This window comes from Mastigoproctus giganteus, chromosome 13, assembly GCF_048544385.1.
Source record: "Mastigoproctus giganteus isolate SK-2022 chromosome 13, ASM4854438v1, whole genome shotgun sequence".
Classification (NCBI taxonomy): Eukaryota; Metazoa; Arthropoda; class Arachnida; order Uropygi; family Thelyphonidae; genus Mastigoproctus; species Mastigoproctus giganteus.
Window position 1 is genome coordinate 124983613 of NC_143587.1, and position 21602 is coordinate 125005214.

At 35.9% G+C, this 21602-nt stretch overlaps 1 protein-coding gene across 1 annotated transcript in view; it reads left to right on the top strand.

The window, feature by feature from the left end:
• The window catches only part of ERp44 (Endoplasmic reticulum protein 44), a 229172-nt gene that overhangs the window by 42407 nt on the left and 165163 nt on the right, over positions 1 to 21602 (top strand). The window contains exons 5-6 of the mRNA XM_090387925.1: positions 611 to 795; positions 16568 to 16683. Coding sequence (XP_090244051.1) covers positions 611 to 795; positions 16568 to 16683 — 301 coding nt within the window. The remainder of the gene's footprint in view (positions 1 to 610; positions 796 to 16567; positions 16684 to 21602) is intronic.

The following is a 21602-nucleotide window of genomic DNA, read 5'->3' on the forward strand; positions in this document are numbered from 1 at the left end:
ATAGACAGCATCATAATGTAATGTATTTGCCATATTTTAATATGTATCCTTAAGTATTAGCACTTATGAAGTTTGTACCAGAACATATATAAAAAATTTGCCATTGTACATGCTTCATATGCCTTGTTTAAATATAAATTATGAACCGTTACGCACACAATATTTAGACATCTTTTTCCCATACTTTTTAAATTACACCCAACATTTTCTTCATTCATTATATTTGTCTAATTGTCTTAAATGGAATAAATTTATGAGATAGAAAATTAAGTATTGATCCTGCAATTTTTTTCTTATTCTTCTTCCACCAGAACAGGTAATAATACACAATGATAGAGCATTATCATTGATGATGCTGTAATATTGTGTATTCAGCTTCTCTTCCTCTTCTACACTGTGATTGCTTGTACCTGTAAACAACTGAAACAAAACTTTATGAACTCATTTCCTAATAGATAACAATTATCTCATAAATTAATAATCTCAAACAGGTGAGCTTTATTTCTTAGCATTCATACATATTTTAATTTGCTTCATTAGACTAACCGGAAACATTTTTTCATATAATCTATTTTATCTTCCATGCTCTCATTGGCTTTTCTCCTTCTAGCAAATATTGCTGCAAGATTTCGTATAACAAAGTACCCAACCCTGAAGTTGTTGAGAAATGGGAAAGTAATGAAAAGAGAGTATCGTGGTCAGCGTTCTTTAACAGCAATTACTGATTTTATTCGTAATTTATTGAAGGATCCTGTAGTAGGAATTAAGGAAAATACCGATTTAGAAAAGATTGACGTGAGTTTTATTCCTATTTAATTATTTTAATTTCTATATACATTCAATGTCCAAACAATTAGAAATCTTTTGCAATTGGTGTCAACAAATAATTAAACATACAGTATGTAAATGTAAATTGTCACATGGTATGATCACAAGTTCCTTGGTATCAGAGAAATACTGTACACATTCCTGGGGCTTCTCTAGGCAGTCTGGTCTTTGGAAAGACGATGAATTTTCAAATTTTCAGAAAGGTGTTATTGTTGGAGCAAGGTTAGCAGGAGCAACAGTTGAGAAAACAAAGGTGTGCCAAAAGCAAGAGCTCAAAAGTATACTCTGGATAAAAGATGAAAGGAGAATGCATCTCTGAAAGGAAAAATTGCAAATAAAATTGATACTGCAAGGAAGAGAGTGCAGGAATTTAAAGTGAATTGTGTGTTAAAATAGAACGTCCAGGGTTCAGCAAATTACTGAAAATTTCAGTTTAGACAAAGAAAGACCCATTTCCAATGTCATCTCACACCAATATTGAAGATTGTGTTTCCTCCATTGAATATCTTTCTGTTGTATTGGACCAACTTTATCCTCTAGTGCTTCGTTTTTATCCAGATCACTGCAGTCTTTCAAGATGATAACACAACTATCTGCTCTATAAAATTGTATGTGAATGGTTTGGGGAACATTCCCAAGATTTTCATTTATCCTGTCCCCCTAATTTTCCAGATCTGAATCCAGTTGGGGGGTGGGGGAATACGTTAGAAAGAGCAGTTAAGTTTCATAGTTCTCTACTTCACACAATACAGCAGCAGACAAATGTCCTGATGGAAGACTGGTCAAATCTGGAGGTACACTGCCTCAGACCCTAGTGGAATCCATACCACAATGCGTATGGGTGTAATTCATGCAAAAAGTGGCTCTACTAGTTATTGAACAAAGGTTTCTAATTTTTTGGCAGTGATTGTAAAATACATGTTACATGACAAATTTAAAATATACATATTACAGCAAAAGTGGAAGTTAAGCATAAAGAGAACATGGCTCAAAAGCAAAATAATTTTATTCAGATCATTACAAGAAAATATCTAAAAATGTGAGCTATAGCTATTACATGGTTTTTAGTAATGTTGGCATTGTTTTACTTAGAAAATTCCTCTACATACACATTTTGGAACTTCTTCAGTGACAGTATCCTAGATATTTCTTACTTAGCAACATGGTTAGGGTGCAAAAAAAGTGGCTTAGTGAATGGAAATATAATAATACTCTCGTATTATGATATATTCCTTGAAAAACAAAATTAAATTTGAAATTAAGTAAAATAGTTATTAGAGCATAGTACAGTAATAGGAAAAGTAGACACCTGTTTTCTGTCTACTTCTTTAAACTTAAAGGAAAAAATTATTACAGAATTAAGTAATAATAACAGTCTAGCACGATAATAATATGAAAAAGATTGTAACTTTGAGTCATTAGTTTATTTATTGTAGAACCATTTGTGCTGGGATTAAAAACCATAAAAGGTAGGCAAACTGTAGAATAAAAAAGGATGAATATGTTAAGTGAAGGACATTGTGATTTTTCATGATAAATTAATTAAATGCAAATAACACTAATTAAACAAAATAAATTTCAATACAGTAGTTGGTTTTAATGCATTTATATGACTGACTCTGCATCATTTTCATCGCAGTGTGGCACATTTAGAAAAACTTATTAGATGAGTATTCTACTCCAAAAAAACTAAAATAAAATAATAATAATAAAGTAACATTTACTTATTTAATGAAATACTGTCCATTGTACTAGTATTAGTAATGGCCGCATGGTGCAAGAAAGCCTATGGCTTATGCTGCACCAGCCAAAAAAAAAAAAAAAAAAAAAAACGAATAGAACAATGATAAAAAAAAAAATAAATAAAAATAAAATAAAATAAATAATAATAATTGATAAAATAAAAGGAAATTAAACCTATCATCCTGTGCACTTAATTTTCCCAAACTGTCAGCCTCTACCACCCATGTAGGCAACTTATTCCAATAATTTATAACTCGCTGGCTAAAATAAAACTTCCTGCATTTCCCCCATAACTTGAATTTATGTCCCCTAGTTCTAGCATCATTTATGATCTTGAAAATTTCATCCTCATTCATTTTACTGATGCCTCTCAGAGCCTTAAACACCTCAATCAAATCTCTAAGGTGTCTAGTTTTCAAACTCTGCAACCCACATATTCGAAGTCTTTCTTCATAAGGACACCCTTTTGCCGATCTCACCAGGTGAGTTACCTGTCTTTGAACCCTTTCAAGAAGCTCCATGTCTTTCTTTAGGTTCGGTCTCCATACTTGAACACAGTATTCCAAGTGTGGTCTAACAAAAACCTTATATAATGGGATTATCACGTCCCTATCTCTACTTGCAAAAGTTTGATAGATCATCAATAGGACACCATGGGCCTTCTTTACAACCTGTTTACAATGCTCAGAGAATTTCATGTCTGACCGTGTCATAACACCCAAGTCCCTTTCCTGCAGTACTGGGTTTAGTTGAACTCCACCAAGTGAATAAGTTATTTTTGGATTACTGTTTTCCAGGTGTAATACCTTACACTTTGTTGGATTAAAGCATAGCTGTCATTTTTCTGACCATTCCTGAAGTCTATCTAGGTCTCTCTGAAGAAGCTCAGCTTGACAGTGATCATTAACTACTCTACCAATTTTAATATCATCTGCAAATTTAGACATCACGCCCTCTATTCCTTCATCGATGTTGTTTATGAAAATTAAAAACAACAGTGGTCCTAATACTGATCCTTGGGGAACCCCACTTCTTACATCAACCCAATCTGAGGAATAGCCATTTATCACAACCCTCTGCCTCCTGCCCTGAAGCCATCCTGCTGTCCATCTAAGGATTTTTCCCAGTGATTCCATCCTGTTCCAGCTTATAAAGCAACTGCTCATGTGGGACTGAGTCAAAAGCTTTGCTGAAATCTAAATAAACAATGTCGAAATTATTCCCTAAATCCAGCTCGTGAGTGACCCTTTCAAAATAGTGAACCAGATTTGTTAAACATGATTTTCCCTTTACAAAACCATGCTGAGTATTCTTGAGAATTTCAGTTCGATCCAAATGATCCTGAATTCCACTCTTGATCATTGCTCCATGATTTTCCCTACCACTGAAGTCAGACTGACAGGTCAGTAATTTTGCACTTCACTCTTAGAGCCACCCTTATGTATGGGAGATACATTGGCACTTTTCCAATCCAAGGGATTCTCCTCAGAGTCTAGTGATGCTCGCATAATTAGCCTCAATGGTTCAATACACTCACTTGCCGCCTCCCTTAAGATTATAGGGTATATTCCATCAACTCCAGGAGCCTTACTGGCCTGTAGGCTCGAAAGTTTTTTTTCATTAAATAATCTTGCGAAATTTCAATATCATTAATTACATATTTTTCAATCACATTATTACATATTATTCAATATCATGTTATTAATATGGCTTAAAACATGAAGTGTGCTATAGTGAGCATTATTACATCTGCCATCAGTAAATTTGAAAATAGCCAAATCTTTTACTTACCTTACTAGTACTGCAAGATACAAGTCCTCTTCAGCTCAGTCTTTATTGAACTAATTCAGTGTTTCAAATTGTACAACATGCAAATTGGCTGGGTGAACACATACTATTGGAGATAATAATCTGAATTTGAATTTAGTACTGCAAACTTAACATACTAATAAAGCATTGAACATACTTCAGAAAAAATTAATTCATTATTTTAATGGCACTGTAGGTTGTCGTTCATATGGGTGTGTACATTTGTGAAAGTTTGGGATTACAGGCCCATGTTTTATGTGGACTGAAAAACCCAAAATAACTCATGGTGGAACCCTACTCCATAAAATTGATTAAATTCAACCTCATTTGAAGAGTATTTCAGAAATTCCTATAGTCATTAATGGGAATCACACCCAGTCGTCTTTAGATGTATGTAAGGTGGTGATGTTTCATGCCGATTAAGCTGCTATGAACGGCTTAGTTCAGCTACAATCACTTCTGCAGATGTGTCATGCTGTACAAGCTGTAAGGCCTTGATTTTTAGAACTACCTTTAACAATTCTTCTCCAAGCCAATGTATCTGTACTGGTCTGGAAAATATATTTGGCCTCTTCAGTCCAGGGCATAATTTCAGAATGTATTATTCAGTTAAAAAAAAAAAAAAAAAAAGCACTGTACTTCAATACTGCATGCACTACTCCGACGGTGCCACTATTTAATACTTAAGTAGAATAATATTACACTATTCCCAGCTATGGCAGTATTTATATTTATTACAGAATTATTGTAAATTTCATAGGATTTGTCTTGTCTTGTTGTGGTCCTGTTTAAAATCTTACCCACTTCTACATTGAAATAAAACTGACTTGGTCCATTGGTGGCAATGCTCAAAACCATGAAGTCTGTGACTAACTGAACATTTTAAACAATTATGCTCTACTTCAGGTCTGGCAGTTTACAGAAATGGACTGTTAGTATCAGCATGATAGTGCTCCATGTCATGCAAATCAGGGTCATAGAGGATTGGTTTGTGGACAGTAAAATCGAAAAGTTAGTGGCTCAGAGCCTGAACCTCAACTCTCATTGAACATCTATGGGATGAATTGACACACCAGATTTGGCTGTGGTCAAAATGCCCTTCTTCCCCACCTGCTAGAGGAATGTAGGAAAATTCTGGCCAACACTTAACAGATTTTGGTGGATAGTATGCTCAGAAGGATTAAGGACATCATTAGTTTTCTGAATTAAAGTCCATTTTTGTAGCTGCCTATGTGTGTCTGAAACATTTCTAGGTATATAGCGTGTTGCATGGTGGATTATCATCATCTTCCAATCACATAGCTTCCTGAGGTGCTGTTGTGGCCACCAATAAATTTCTCCAACTGTATCGATCTTATGCTCTACGAGCGGCATCGCAAAATGTCATGCCCAGAAGTTCACCGATCCCATCTTTCCACCTAGTTGCAGGTCTTCCTCTGCACCTCTTCCCCTCATTTTTCCTTCCATTATATTCTTCAACAGAAAGTTTTCCCCTCTTTACTATGTGTCCAAAAAAACTTGTTTTCTTCTGTTGATGCTATGAAGAAGAATTTTACACCTGCCAATTTTATTCAATACCCACTCATTTGTTCTTTGGTCCAGGTAAATGCAGTATTCTCCTGTAACACCACATTTCAAATGCCTGAATTTTCCTCCTGTCAACTCTTTTCAGATTCTATCCTTCACATCCATAAGTGGCAACTGGAAAAATTAACGAATCAATGATCCTCAGTTTCGTCTTTAAGGGCAGATCTTGATCCATAATTTTGTCAGATCTGTGACCAGTGTTTTAGCAATTGCCTGTCGTCTCCTTGCATCATTTGAACAGTTACCATTTTTATTTATTCTTGATCCTAAGTAATCAAATTGCTCAACTTCTTTGATATCTTGCTCATTAACCTTCACTTAATTAATCAAATTGTAACAGGGTGCTTAATGATTTTGTAATAACTGAGCAAAGTGGAGGAGAAATTGTTTAACTTAAACATAAGAAAGGCACCTGGAGTGGATGGGATCTATCCAGTTATATTAAAGGAGGCGGCTAAGAAAACCCATAGCCATAATTATGAGAGCATCCTTGGACTCGGGGGAAGTCCCCACGGATTGGAGATGTGCAAATGTATCCCCAATTCACAAAGGGGATCAAAGGGTGACACGAATAATTATAGACCAGTTAATTTAACTTCTGTTCCGGGTAAAATAATGGAGTTACTGATTAAAGGTGCATTGAAGGATCATCTAGACAAGACTGCAGCAATCATTCAGACAGAGCATGGGTTTGATTGGATACTATGATGTGGTTACAAAGGAACTGGATGCAAAAAATAATTTGGATATCATATACTTTGATTTCAAGAAAGCTTTTTGAAATCAAGAAAAATTGGAGCAGAATGATATTAAGGGTAAATTGCTACAGTGGATAAAAGGGTGGTTGATTGGGAGAAAACAGTAGTAATCAATGGATGCTGCTCTTTGTGGACATAATGTTATTATAGAGTCCCACAGGGTTCAGTGTTGGGCCCACTGTTGTTTTGTATATTTATCAATGATATTGATGAAGGTATATCAGGCTTAGTGTTGAAGGTTGGCAGGGTTGTTAATGACAGTAATGGCAGTGTGCAACTGCAGCAGGATCTAGAAAATTTTTGAGCATATGGGCTGAGAAGTGGCAACTGAAGTTTACATATACATTGACAAATGCAAATTATTGCATATGGGGAGAAGTAACCCCAGAAGAACGTACCACCTGTGTTGTACTACACTAAGGGTGGTAGAAAATGAAAAAGACCGGTGAGTAATTACGCAGTCAAAAAGGAAGTTTTCTGAGCAATGCAGACAGGCTGCAAGAGGAGCAGGTCGTGGGGTTTTGTCAATGATATACTGGAATTTTGCTAGCAGGGACAAGGAGGTGATTATCCCTTTGTATAAGGCAATGGTCAGGCCTTAAGTACTGTGTACAGGTCTGGAGGCCTCATTTTAGGGATGTAGATTTTCTTGAGTGTGTACAGAGAAGGGAACAAGATTGGTGAGGGGAACGGAGTCCTTCTCTTACCAAGAGAGGCTTAAATTCTACAAATTGCAGCGGCTGGAGACTGGGCACCTGTGAGGTGATCTGCTTGAGATGTATAAGGTCTTGAATGGGTTGAGCATGCTGAATTCTGATGGGATTCTTCCACTTGCTCAGATTATGAATTCAAATTGAGGAAAGACAGTTGTAGAATAGATGTGTGAAAATTTGCCTTTAGCCAGCAAGTGGTTACTTGCTGGAACAAACTTCCATCTGTCGTTGTGGAAGTTGATAGCTTAAATAAAGTTTCAAGGAGGAACTGGACAAACTCTTAGAGGGAATGGTTGTGTGAAATTTTTTTTTTTTTTTTTTGGCTGATGCTACATAACCTCATATGCCTGCTTTCTTGCATCACATGCCTGTATTACTTTTCTGGAACCAAGATTATCACCATACTTATAGCTTTACACACATTCAGAAACAGTCCTTTTTTCTTACTTGCTTCACCTGCTCTCCTCATTTTTTTAAGATGATCCTTGGAATTGCAAATTAGCACAGTATCATCTGCATAATAAAGGTTGTTTATCTTCAGTCCTCCAATTTTGATGCCAGTCTCTAAATCTTCCAAAACTTCATGCATGATATCTCCAGCATAAAGATTAAAAAAGGTGGGGTGACAAAATAAGCCAGCCTGCCTGACACCATTACCAATTTCGAAAAAGTCCATATTTCTCATGTTGGTTCTCACATTTCCTTCTATTCCTGGTACAGTAGCTTAATCAGCTGAATTATGTGGATTTGGAATCCCATATTAGTCATTGTTTTCCATAGTTTCTCATGTTGAGCACAATCAAATGCTTTTGAATAATCTATAAAGCACAAAATGACTGGCCCCGGGTGCCAAGTGTTCCGTGGCCAAGCAATCTTAGTGCGTTTATCCAAGCAAACTATCTAAAAAGCTTTAGCCAATACATATTCTGTTTATTTCTGAATACTGTGTTCTTCATTTCATTTTATATTTCAGTAGCTCTTTCGTTCTACAAGTAGTAGGCAAAGGCCCAGAAAGGATAGACACCTTTCTGTTTCTCTTTCCTTTATTACTAACACAACTAATAGCTGCTTGGTCACCTCATGGCACTACTCCTGCCTCCCTGTGGCGGGGCCGGTAACCTGGGAGGTAAAGAAAAACCCCAGGGCCAAAAGGAGCCAACATGGATAAAAATACTTATCCACCATTAGAGCCTTCGAGCTCCAGAACAGAAAATGACAATGACCATGACACAAATCACGATTTAGGAAATAACACCAAAAGACTGAAAACTGATAGGATGGAGCAACCCTGCTCATCGTTTCTAATTTTCCACTCCCTCTCTAGTCAACCTATGAGTAAACTGGCTCCCTTTGTGATTCAAAAACATCTGCAAGGTATTGCAGGATCTCCTAAGACTGTTTAGAGACTGCAGTCAGGAGACCTATTAGTGGAAACTACTAACCACAGACATTCAGAGAAACTTTTACAACTTAGTAATTTTGCTGGTATCCCAGTAAAAATATCTCCTCACGCAACCCTAAATTCATCTAAGGGTGTGATATCGTTGGGATCTTCTAAACGTCAGCTAGGAAGAAATAACCCAAGAGCTGCGGGGACAAAATGTTATTGAAGCAAAATGCATAATGGCTAAAAAAGACAATCAACTTACACCTACCAGAAACATTATTCTCACCTTCAATACCCCTAATTTACCCACCTCTGTAAAAGCAGGTTATTTACTATGCCGCATTTGCCCATATATTCCCAATCCTTTACGATGTTACAAATGCCAAGAGTATGGCCATTCGCAAACTGTATGCAGAGGAGTTCCAGTCTGCCCCAATTGTGGGTCCTCAGAACACAATCAAAGTGACTGTTCGGCTACAAAAATGACGTGCGCTAACTGCAAAGGTGACCACCCTGCATATTCCAAAACTTGTGAAAAATGGAAAACAGAGAAAAAAATAGTAAAATACAAGGTTAAGAATAAAGTCAGCTACCAAGAAGCAAGAAAACAAATTACACCTACTATAAACAAAAATTTATAGTAGGTGTAACCTATGCCAATGCAGTAAAAAAATATCAAACTGTCTCTACTCAAACCAATGTCACCGTTTCCACTAATAAATCAATTTCTGATTGGGCTAGAACTGTCCTCTCTGAGAAACAACCAAGTGTACGTAAACAACAACCCAAAGTCTCAGACCAGGCAAATAATACTCCTTTGACAATACCAGCGGCATCTCCTCCTCCAATGAGTACTACATCCGATATTACAAACTGAAATCCAATGAAAAATACCCAGGACACAACCATGGATACAGATGGCACATCTATACAGGAAGATCCAATTTTAGAAATTCACGCCAAAGAAGAAATGGACACTGGTCGGCCAAAGATAATGACTCGAATGAGTACAATGAACAATTGTACAGAGAAATAGAGTGGGCTAGTAAATCAGAATATCTTATAATGGGGGATTTTAACTTCCCAGATATTGACTGGAACTTGTGGGTTGGTCACACACACTAGTAAGACTTTTGTGGATTTATTGGATGATTGTTTTCTGCAGCAACATGTTCGAGAGGCAACCAGAGAGAGTAATACTCTTGATCTGGTTATCAGCAGTGATCATTTGTGTATTAAGAATTTGCAGATAAAGGAACCACTAGGTGGCAGTGATCCCAGTGTACTGATGTGGGATTTACTTAAAGATATAATTACCATCAGGGGTAAAGGAAAGGGTTTTTGCTTCCGTAAAGGTCAGTACAGTGGTCTAAGACAGTTTTTGAATTCTGTACAGTGGGATTAACTGAAGATGTTACCAAGAGTAAATTCTAAGTGGAAGCATTCAAGGAATTAATCGTGGAAGCTATTAAAAGTTTCATACCTATTAAGAAATATTGTTCAAGGTTTAGGCCTAAATGGTTATCAAATGAACTAATGAGACTCGTAACAGAGAAGAAAAATGCATGGGATGCATATAAATTATCAAGCGACTCAGAAGCCTATGGCAGATATAAGCTAGTCTGTAATCAGGTCACAAAGGAGATTAGGCAGGCGAAGGCAGATTACGAGAAATCTTTGGCAAAAGATGCTAAGAAAAAGAGCAAGGATCTCTTTACTTATATAAAGATAGGGGATGAATCTGATTGGTCCACTTGATATCGATGGTTCGACTGTTGATGATCCTGCTCAGATAGCAAACAAACTGAATGAGTATTTTGCATCTGCATTCACATATGAGGAGTTATTAAGGTTTGAAAATGGCAGAAGGTTATCAAATTTTAGCAGGGCGCTTAATGATTTTGTAATAACTGAGAGCAAAGTGGAGGAGAAATTGTTGAAGTTAAACATAAGAAAGGCACCTGGGGTGGATGGGAACTATCCAGTTATATTAAAGGAGGGGGCAAAGCAACTAAGCAAACCCTTGGCCATAATTATGAGAGCATCGTTGGACTCAGGGGAGGTTCCCACGGACTGGAGATGTGCAAATGTATCCCCAATTCACAAAGGGTGACACGAGTAATTACAGACCAGTTTGTTTAACTTCTGTTCTGGATAATTAATTTAATGGAGTCACTGGTTAAAGATGCATTGCAGGATCATCTAGACAAGACTGCAGCAAAAATTCAGACACAGCATGGGTTTGTTAAGGGAAAGTCTTGTCTGACAAATTTGATAGGATACTATGATGTGGTTACAAAAGAACTGGATGCAAAAAATAATTTTGATATCATATATTTGGATTTCAGGAAAGCTTTTGACACTATTGTGCATGGAAGACTATTGTACAAATTGGAGCAGAATGGTATTAAGGGTAAGTTGCAACAATGTGTAAAAGGATGGTTGAGTGGGAGAAGACAGTGGGTGGTAATTAATGGGTGCTGCTCTTCGTGGACTAATGTTATTAGTGGAGTCCCACAGGGTTCAGTGTTGGGTCCACTGTTGTTTTGTATATTTATCAGTGATATTGATGAAGGTATATCAGGCTTAGTGTCGAAGTTTGCAGATGATACAAAGGTTGACAGGGTTGTTAATGACAGTAATGGCGGTGTGTTACTTCAACAGGATATAGATAATTTGGGCAGATGGACTAAGAAGTTGCAACTGAAGTTTAACCTTGATAAATGCAAAGTACTGCATATAGGTAAAGTAACCCCAGAGAAACGTACCAACTGTGTGGTACTACACTTAGGGTGGTAGAAAATGAAAAAGACCTGGGAATAATTGTGCAGTCAGATATGAAGTTTTCTGAACAATGTAGACAGGCTGCCAGGGCAGGTCATGGGGTTTTGTCAATGATACATAGGAATTTTGCTAGCAGGGAAAGGGAGGTGATTGTCCCTCTGTATAAGGCAATGGTCAGGCCATTCTTTGAGTACTGCGTACAGGTCTGGAGGCCTCATTTTAGGAAGGATGTAGATTTGCTTGAGCATGTACAGAGAAGGGCAACAAGATTGGTGTGGGGAATGAAGGGATAATCTTACCAAGAGAGGCTTAAGTTCTGCAAATTGCAGTGGCTGGAGACTAGGCACCTGCATGGTGATCTGATTGAGGTGTATAAGACCTTGAATGGATTGAACAAGCTGAATTCTGATGGGATCCTTCCACTTGTTCAGATTACGAACCTAAAAAAAAACTAAGGGGGCATAAATTCAAATTAAGAAAAAACATGTAGAATAGATGTGCGGAAATTTGCCTTTAGCCAGCGGGTGGTTAATTGCTGGAACAAACTTCCATCTGTCGTTGTAGAAGTTGATAGGTTAAATAAATTTAAGGAGGAACTGGACAGGCATTTGCAGAGAATGGTGTTTTTTTTTTTTTTTTTTGGCTGATGCTGCATAAGCTCATACACTTGCTTTTTTGCATCACATGCCACTGTTACTATTACTATTACATCCAGCCCCTCCTTCAGCTATATGAGGAGGGATACCAGATTAAAGGAAGTATCCTTGAATTCTTAGTCCCTTCTTACAACCAGGGTTCTTCACCTGATGGTGAATAAAAAATCCTTCACTAAGCAAGTCAGTGTAGGTGTTCCCCAGGGCAGAGTTCTGTCTGGGCTCCTCTACTGCTGCCATCCACCCATTCCTGACTGGCTGAAGAAACTGGTAAATATGTTGAATGGTGTACTGGGACTCTGTGACATGATGGAGGTGTGCCAGGAAATGGATTTTCTCAGCTACACAGATGATTTGAAGTTCCTCTATTGGATCCACGGGACGACCAACCTGAGACTGCTTCCGACACCAACAACAGCCTAAAAGCTCTAGTTACGTACTTACCCCAGTTCTCTCTCCAGATTAACCCAAATAAATCTGCACAAATGGTGTTCTCACTCAAATCACACCCAACTGAACTAAACCTGAAAATCCATGGAACCTCCATCCCTCCAGTAACCAAGCACAGAGATCTCGGGGTCATCTTTGACCTTAAGGTCAGTTTTAAACACCATGTGGCAGATATTCACAACAAGGTCTGCCGATCAAGATGGCTTGCACAACACCTCCTTCATGTCACAGAGTCCCGGTACACCATTCAATATATTTATCGGTTTCTTCAGCCAGTCATTACCTACGGATCTGAAATCTGGGCGTCGGCAGCAAAAACCCACACTAAAAACCATCTCATCTGATGAGTACTGGCTTCTTCAGTGAGTGCTCCTCGAGCACAAGCTTCCACCCCTCACACATACTTCAGAAATGACCAAACTTCTAAACTACAGAAAAGTCTCAGAATGGATCTTCACCCTCTGCTTACTCGTCACCATTAAAATGATAGTGGGTGAAATCAGCATGCAAAGTTTTTGGCAGATTTGTAGTTGTAGAATCCCCCCGAGACCCTTGAGGGACCTCCCTTCTTTACATTCTGTGGCGTGGAGGCTCAGGAAGGGCAACAGATTCCTGCCAATGGAGAACATCCAAGATATGGATGCTGACTACAAGAAATTCATTGAGGACAAAACCTACAGAAGACTGTTGGCTACAGAAGGCTGTTGTTGATGGTATCATCAGGGAACAGCTCTCATCTTCAACCGAGTGACTGTCACTATTTTTCCTTGATTGGTTTGTTGATATTGTAAAAAAAAAAAAAAAATCTGTTTTCATGTGTTTCAACTTAATTTTTTGTTGTTAGTTTTATTTCGTTTCTATATTAAACCCCTAGCATTTTTGCTGTTATGGGCATTGCATTAGGCATACATGTAAAATTTACTTATTCTTACTGATTGCAATAAAGATATTAGATACAACCCGAAAGGATCACTGCTTAAGGTGAATAAATAAAAATAATGATGAACCTAAAATTGAAAATATTCGAAAATTTTATTAAGTACAATACACGATTACATTTACTAAACAAAACATTCAGTGAAAATTTTTTTTTTTCGATAATTAGCAAAATTTAAAATGCTCTATTCACTTTCCGCCAGGGGCCGTAAGTTGGACATCGCTGTGAATCAACTCTATAAGCGCCCCGTTTGAGAATTAGGAGAGAGAGTGATTTAATTTTACTTCGACAAATAATCATCTGTTTCACAGAAGTGTGTTATCCGTAAATTTTCCCTATCTCTGTGTACATGGTCACAGTAGCTGAATATCTGAATGACAATTACATTTTGAGACAGTTAAAAAAAAAAAAAAAAGAAAGAAAAAATTCAAATTTAAGAACTAGTGACAATATCGATGACGAAAGAAGGAAAATGAGGACAACGAAGGTATTAAACCTTCTAAATGTGAAATGTTGGCATCTGGTGAAAATGAACTTAGAAAATTGTCAATTAGGCTTCAATTAAATAAAAGATAAAATTCGTGGATTTCGAGACTACCTAATCGAAAAGATGGTTTCGGAAAAATTGAAGAGCATTTGATGAATGTTCTGAGTATGATACCAATTTCATTGAGTGAATATGAACGAGGATTTTCACAAATGAATCTGATCGTCGGCCCAACCAGAGCTTCGTTGATGATAAAAACAAGTTCTTCACTACAATTTCTTAAAATTGTAGGCCCATTGGTGACACACTTCGATCCAGCAAATATGCTGATTCGTGGCTGCTGCTTCGGAAGTGTCATTCAGCAACAGACACAAACAGCAAGAAAAGAAGTCGACAATAGTGTGTTAGACGAGAACTCAATAAATATTTGGAATATTCTATAAAACTTTATTATGAAATTATTTTTACTTATTACTTATTTTTTTACACATTTTACTTATTTTTTATATACTTAATTTGTTCTTATTCCAAAAACATTACTACTAAAGTAACAATATCAGGAAATACTTTTTTAGAGTACTGTACTTTTCATGTCCTTTTAATTTTCAATTTTTCCTGATAGCAAAGAATGAGTACCAGCACCAATTTTTTTACAAAAAAAGCACTGGCTTTTAAATAACTAAGAATAAAACTAATATAAATGTCATTTAACATCACATAACTTTATCAGAAGGAAAATAAAACAATTTTATTCTTAAATATGGGTTCAACATTCATTCTGTTTCTATACTTGTTTTTGGAGAAAACCAAAGATGAATTTCACATATTTTTGTTAAGGGTTCATAAGTGTTGCATGATAATAGTAGGATTATTTGTAAATATTTCTTTATTTGTTGACTTAAGGACCAATATATTGTTTTCAAAGACTGGAGCTGCAGACCATAATTTGGGATAATGTTAGTTTGGTGTAAAGCTTTTACATTTTTTTAAAAGCTTTGTAAAAAAAAAAAAAAAAAATAGTTTACTTAAAATGAATAAAGTTAAACAATGGCTGGCTACCTTTAGCATTTTAGCATGTTATTGAGTAGTGAAAAAACACCTTTTTGTATGTATAAGCTAACAAACTGTTTTCTTTCAGAAAAATATACAGGCTGGCCTCGATTAGCGCAATTAATTCATCCCACCAGCACATCGCACAAAACGGAAACTTGTTAATTGAATATAATAATCAATAGGAAAAATTATAATTGGTCCTTGACCTTCTGGAATGTCCATAAAGAATTTTAAATATACCTTTTAAATAACTTTTTAACTGTATACAATGTAAAAGATAATGAAAATAATTATGTAATTAAATGTTTATTGCATAAAACAGCGGTTCCCAAACTGTGCGCCGTGGAATATTTTAAATTTTCGAGGGAAACACAGCGATACTCGACATCTGTCGGACACCGTGCAAACTATTAGCTCGAAGTAGTTCACAGTTTCAACATTTCTTATTAAGTTTTTTGGTCCTAACTACTTAATAAACGGAACTGTTAGGTATTTCTTTTGGTCTAGGTGCGCCGTGAACCGAGAAAATTTGGGAACCTCTGACATAAAATACACAATGAAGAAATGACTGTTGTGAAAATATTTGAACAGCGTTGACTGTCTCTTTTCATCAATCAATTTCCGATAGCCGACAACAATCTTCTCTAGGCCCTGGCGAAATAAATATCGCAGAGAACCTCAAACCTTTTGTTTTGAGGTTCTCTGTGATATGAACGCTTTCATCTAGTTCTTTTATCATTATCTCCTTCGCGGTAACATTTTCATCTGGCTCACTTAAAAATTTGAACTTTTAAATGCAAGTCTGCGTTGACTTTATTAGCAGGAGACAAACAAGTAACATGTCTTCTTCCAATGGTTGATGGAACACACTGAGGCAGGCAGCAGGCAAATGTTTGTTTATTACCTGTCCGACGAGCGGTAAGCTTAATGTGCAATTCAAATCTTTTTCAACTCACATAAAAAAAACGCGTTAACTGGAAATTTGCATTGTGAAAAGTGGTATAATTTTTTCAAATAGCGTTAACTGAAAAACGCGTTAATTGAACTCGTGTTATGCAAGGCCTGGCTATATATGCTTTGTTTTGCTGAAAGAATACTTCATCTTTATTGAATGTTGTTACTGTCTCACCAAGTGATTGTTAAATGCACTAGAGTCTTCGACCAGTATTAATAAAAGCTAAAGTGACAAGAAAACCATAATTTTTCATTAAGTTAATAGGGAAACTGACTGTAAAAGTTTTTCTCCCCATAAATAGTTGTCAGAAAAGGGAGTGTTAGACAGTAACAGAACATTTAATAGTTCTGATTCATTAAATGCCATTTTTAAGATTTAAAAATATTAATTACTCTTACATTAAGATGATAAATTTTATTACAGGATAATAAAAGAAGTATTATAGCTTATTTGAGTTCTAGTGAATCACCAATTTATAACATTTTTAAAAAAGTGGCCATGGATTTAAGGGATGACTGTCACTTTTTTGTGTCTTATGGGTAAGTTTCTTGTAAGATATTTTATATTCTTTGTTCATAGAGAATCCTGATGGATATTTACACATTTATTGTTGTTAATTTAATAGTTAACTTGTCTTCACAGCTTCAAATGAATTATGATTTATTTGATTGATTTATAAAAATAGTGAATTAAAAATTAAATTATCCAAATATTATACTTAATGAGTATACATGCCACTGATAATACAAATCTGTTCCTTCTGGACTATAAGCCATCTGTTCACTATTTTTCCTCCATGCTATCCTTTTTCTCATTAGATCTTTAGCTCTGGCCAGAGGAATCACTCTTTTATATTTTTTTCCAAACTCATACCATGTTATATTTCTTTGTGTTACCTTTGACTGGATATTTGTTACCCCAGGATTTTTTCTTATTTCCTAATTTCTAATGTGATTTTTAACAATGTTTCCGTCTGTTAGTTAATATTAGTAGTAGAAAAATAATGCAAGGGTTATACAATATCAGCAATTAAAATAAAAGTATCTACTTCTTTTGCCCATCCCTTTTTAAAAAATTTAACCAGTAACCATCCATTTCCAATTTAAATTTATGTCCCTTTGTCATCAAAGAAAGAGAAGGAATGCATTCACCCTTTAGTTTACTCAACTGATTTAAAGTGTTAAACACATTAGTCAGGTCTCTCTGCAGATGCCTAGAGTTCAGATGCTATATTCTACAGAAATCAGGTGTTCCTTGGTAAAAGTACTCTGTCATGTCCCTGACTAATCTTGTTGCCCTTCTTTGCGCCAATTTGAACAGATTTATATCCTTCCCAAAACTTACTAAGTCAAGCTTTTAGGTCTTATAATTACTCACTTTGCCCTTTGATTCCCTAGCCACTACCTTTTGTGAATAGAAGAAACATTTGCACAACTTCATTCTGTAAGGACATCCCCTGAATCCAAGGATTCCATTATAATTAACTTAAAAGTTTGCTTACTCGTTTTGCTGCTGCCACTCTAATGAAATTGGATGAATGAATTTTTACTAGCCTCAGGCACCGTATTTTGTTTTAGCTTCATTAATTTTTATTTTCCAATTTTCCTTTAGTTATCATAAAATCATTTGACTCTCAGTTGGAATTAGATATACTTCTGATATTTTCATCCCTAAAACTTCTTAATGATATGGATGTTCAAACTCATTTCTGATGATTCTAATTTTTGCATAATTCCTTTATTTCTTACCCAGCTCTCTATCCATGGGCTAAAAATGTCTAAAAACTGTTATATAACGATTAACACGTTCCCTGTTTCCTCACACAAATAAGTGGCTTCGGATTTTTAATTCGCTTGGAGGGAAAACCACTCTAATTTTGGAACTCCCAGTTTGACAGAAGAAAAAGTTGGGTATTTTTGTCAAGCAACCTTCACCAGGGGCAGATTAATTCAGTCACGGTGGGGAGGAAACCCATACGTGTCTCTGCCCTTTTCAATCCTGAGTCAAAAAAGTCTTTCGAAAAGTCGGCAGTGAAAGTTTTAATTTTGTCCTTTTGGTTATTTTTCTTTTGCTCCAAATGAACTGGCTGTTTATCCCAATTTACTTATTCGGTGTTTATTTCCAAATTTAAGTACAGTCAATCCTCATATAACACGTGTTTACACTACACGAATTCGATCATACACGATTTATAAATAGGGGAACAATATCTTATATAACACGAACCGAATTCGCTTATGCACGATTCGTTTGTGTTTACAAGAAATGGCAGTCGAACGCAGAATCACCCCAACCAAACGCAACACGATAGGAATGAAGAGAAGATTCTGAAAATGTATTGTTTTTTTTTTTTTTTTTTTTTTTTTTATCAGTGAAGGGGAAACACATTTCACCATAATAACGTAAAAACCAACACAATTCCAGCTATCGGTATAATCGCAAATGCAATTAGATTGAATTTACTACCAGTTTAGAACAGATTCCACTAGCAGAAACACAACTGGAAATTGTGTTTATTGTTTTATGGTAGTAACCCCTAGAAATGTGCTTTAGTAAAATGTGGGGTGTTAATAGCGTATCTCTGTCTTTACAGTGTTGTTTATTCAGTTGCTACATGCGCGCGCAGCTTTATTTATGTGTATCAAGCGTGCCTCCTTGTTTTGTAATTGTGCTTTATTCCCTAAAAATGAGTAAAATACTTAAAAGGTGTGAAAAGGAAGCGTCCTGGTGCACACTGCAGATTCAGAGAGAAAAAGAAAAGCAATATCGATAAACAGAGGTGGACTGGGTCAAAAATTCTTACCCGGAAAAATTTATAGTGGCCTCATACTACCGTTTATGGCCAACATCACACCAGCCTCCGGCCCACCGAGGTTTCCCCCGCTAAGGCTTATGGCCAGTCCACCTCTGTCGATAGAGAAAAAATATGAAATTGTGAAACGCTTTGAGCGAAATGAAAGCCCATGTGATATTGCACGTGCTACAGGCCTAAATGAGGCAACGCCGAGAATTACAAAGAATGCAGAGAAAATAATAACTTTCATAGCAAGAACACCTCAAAGTGTAATTAAAATCCATTTGATCAAGACACAAAGAATTGGAAGAGATGGAATGGCTGTCATCTGTTTGGATAGAAAATCAAACAAAAAACAAGTTTGCTTAAGATAGGAGCAAAAGCATTAGCAATATTTTATTACATAATAGTCGTAATAAAATACTTACATATTTTATTACGATTATTTATTGTGTTTGGTAATGTTTTGGTTACAAATGTGTGTCAATCTTGGGTGGTCGGCACCTAACCCTGTTTTTTCCATAGGGCCTGTTTATATTGCATGATTTTGCATTGCATGAGGGTTTCTAGGAACACAACTATCATGCTATACGAGGACTGACTGTAATTCCTTCATTAAAGACTGTTTCTAAATATGCAAAATTATTAACTTATTTCAGTTTTTGGTTATTTGGTATACATTCTGAATTCTGATTGTATCCCAAAATTTGGTCTTACAGACAGTTGCTGCACCAAGCAAAAAAATAAATAATAATAAATAAACGATAAAATTAATAATAAATAAAATATGTAAAAAAGAAAAAGTACCTATGTATTTGAGCTTTGACTTTATCTAAGCTGTCAGCTTGGATAAAGTCAAAGGTCAGTCCACGTCAAATACCCATGGAGGTAACTTATTCTAGTAATTAACAACGTGGTGGCTAAAAGAAAACCTAGTATCCAGTCTAAACTTCTTTCCCCTGTAATTTGAATTCACGGTCCCTAGTTCTGGAGTCATTTATAACAGAAAATTTCACCTTATTTTACTACTCCCTCTCAGAACCCTATATACTTCATTCAGGTCCCCTCTAAGGTGCCTGGTTGCCGAGCTCTGTAGCCTAGGGCTTACAATACCAAGGTTCCGGAATCCCGGTAATTTTTTTCAGCATTTTATATAGCAGTATTGATTCAAAAATACCGGTTTTTCAGTATTCATTTAAAAAATAGTATATGATTTATTCACATAAAGATTATAAATCGACAACAATAAATCATTAATATTACAGAATTTGTAACAGAGGGATTGTTATACGCAATATAAATGCAATGGAAACCTGAAAATGTAAGAAGTAAAATCTTACAAATATATTTCTTTTAGTAAGTACAGTGTGTGAAAGTAAGGCATTTCTGAAATAAGCTAGAGGAGTGTGGAAGTAAGAAATAATGATAACATCATTAAGGAAATATTTCCATTAGTGAGAGTGGGCCTGGTAGGGCACTTAAAGAATATGGTAAACAATGGCATGGCAGGTGCGGAAGGGTTAAAATTAAAAGCTTCTGAACAATAGTTTAATCCCTCTATTACACTGCTATTTGAGGATGCAACACTTTGTGCATTTTGGGAAAGGGTGTCGGTATGGAGCAGTTCAAAGGTATTGTCAACAGGTGATCTACAGGTAAAAGATGAAAGCATTTCATTGTGTGGGACAAATATTCTGTTTTTCCTACCAAAGGAAGAAGAGTGAGTTTAAAGAATAACATCGTGATTGGGTCAGGTTTAAATTAGATAGACAAAGATAGGTAAATGCATGCAAACCCCTCTGTACAAGAGGCAATTGTAACTTGCAATCAATTCAATAAATAGATGAGAAGGAAATAAGGTTCTTGTGCCAAAAGATGGGGTTGCAGTTGTTATTCGGAGGGCTTGCAGACTTGCAGTGGTAGTTCTGGGTTCAATTCTGGGAGTGTCCCACTATATAGTGAAGAGTTCCACTGGGCATGTTCTTGTGGAAGAAGTTAATCCAGAAGTTGAATAACAAGACAGATAGTGCCCTGGCTTCTGCTGCTGTGGTAATTTTCTTGAGTATTAACAGAGAATTGTTCCCGAAATAAGACAGTAGCGAAAGAGCTATACGGCAAGGTTCAACTAAGAAAATAGACTTAGTTGCACTTTGTGGAAGGAATATCCTATGTGAAAGAGAAGGAACATAAGTCCTCTGGACTGTGTTTGTATTGGAAAGGATGCTTAGATAAAACTGATTATTTTAAAGTAAGGATGAAGTTCAAGAAATTATGAGAAATTTACAGAAATGTTTAGTATTGAGTTGGTTTATTGGTTGAAGTTGTAAAGAAAATTAATATTGCTAAGTTAAAAGAGAGAGATATATATGGAATTGTTAGTATTCTATTCAGTAAGCTTATGGATTGCTGTTATGAAGAGAATTGATATTGCTGATTAAGAGAAATATGAGGAAGTGATTAAGATTGGATTAGTTTAGTGTTTGCAGCTGTAGAGAGAGTTCATATTGTTAATTGAAAGAAATGTTATGGAAATGATAGCATGTATTAACAGATTAAAGGAGGAAAAATCAGTTATGTATATACTTGTAAGTAGTTTTGTATGATAAATGACTTTTGTTTTATAATATTTGTGTCATTGCTCGTGAGAAACTGACAGCTCACATA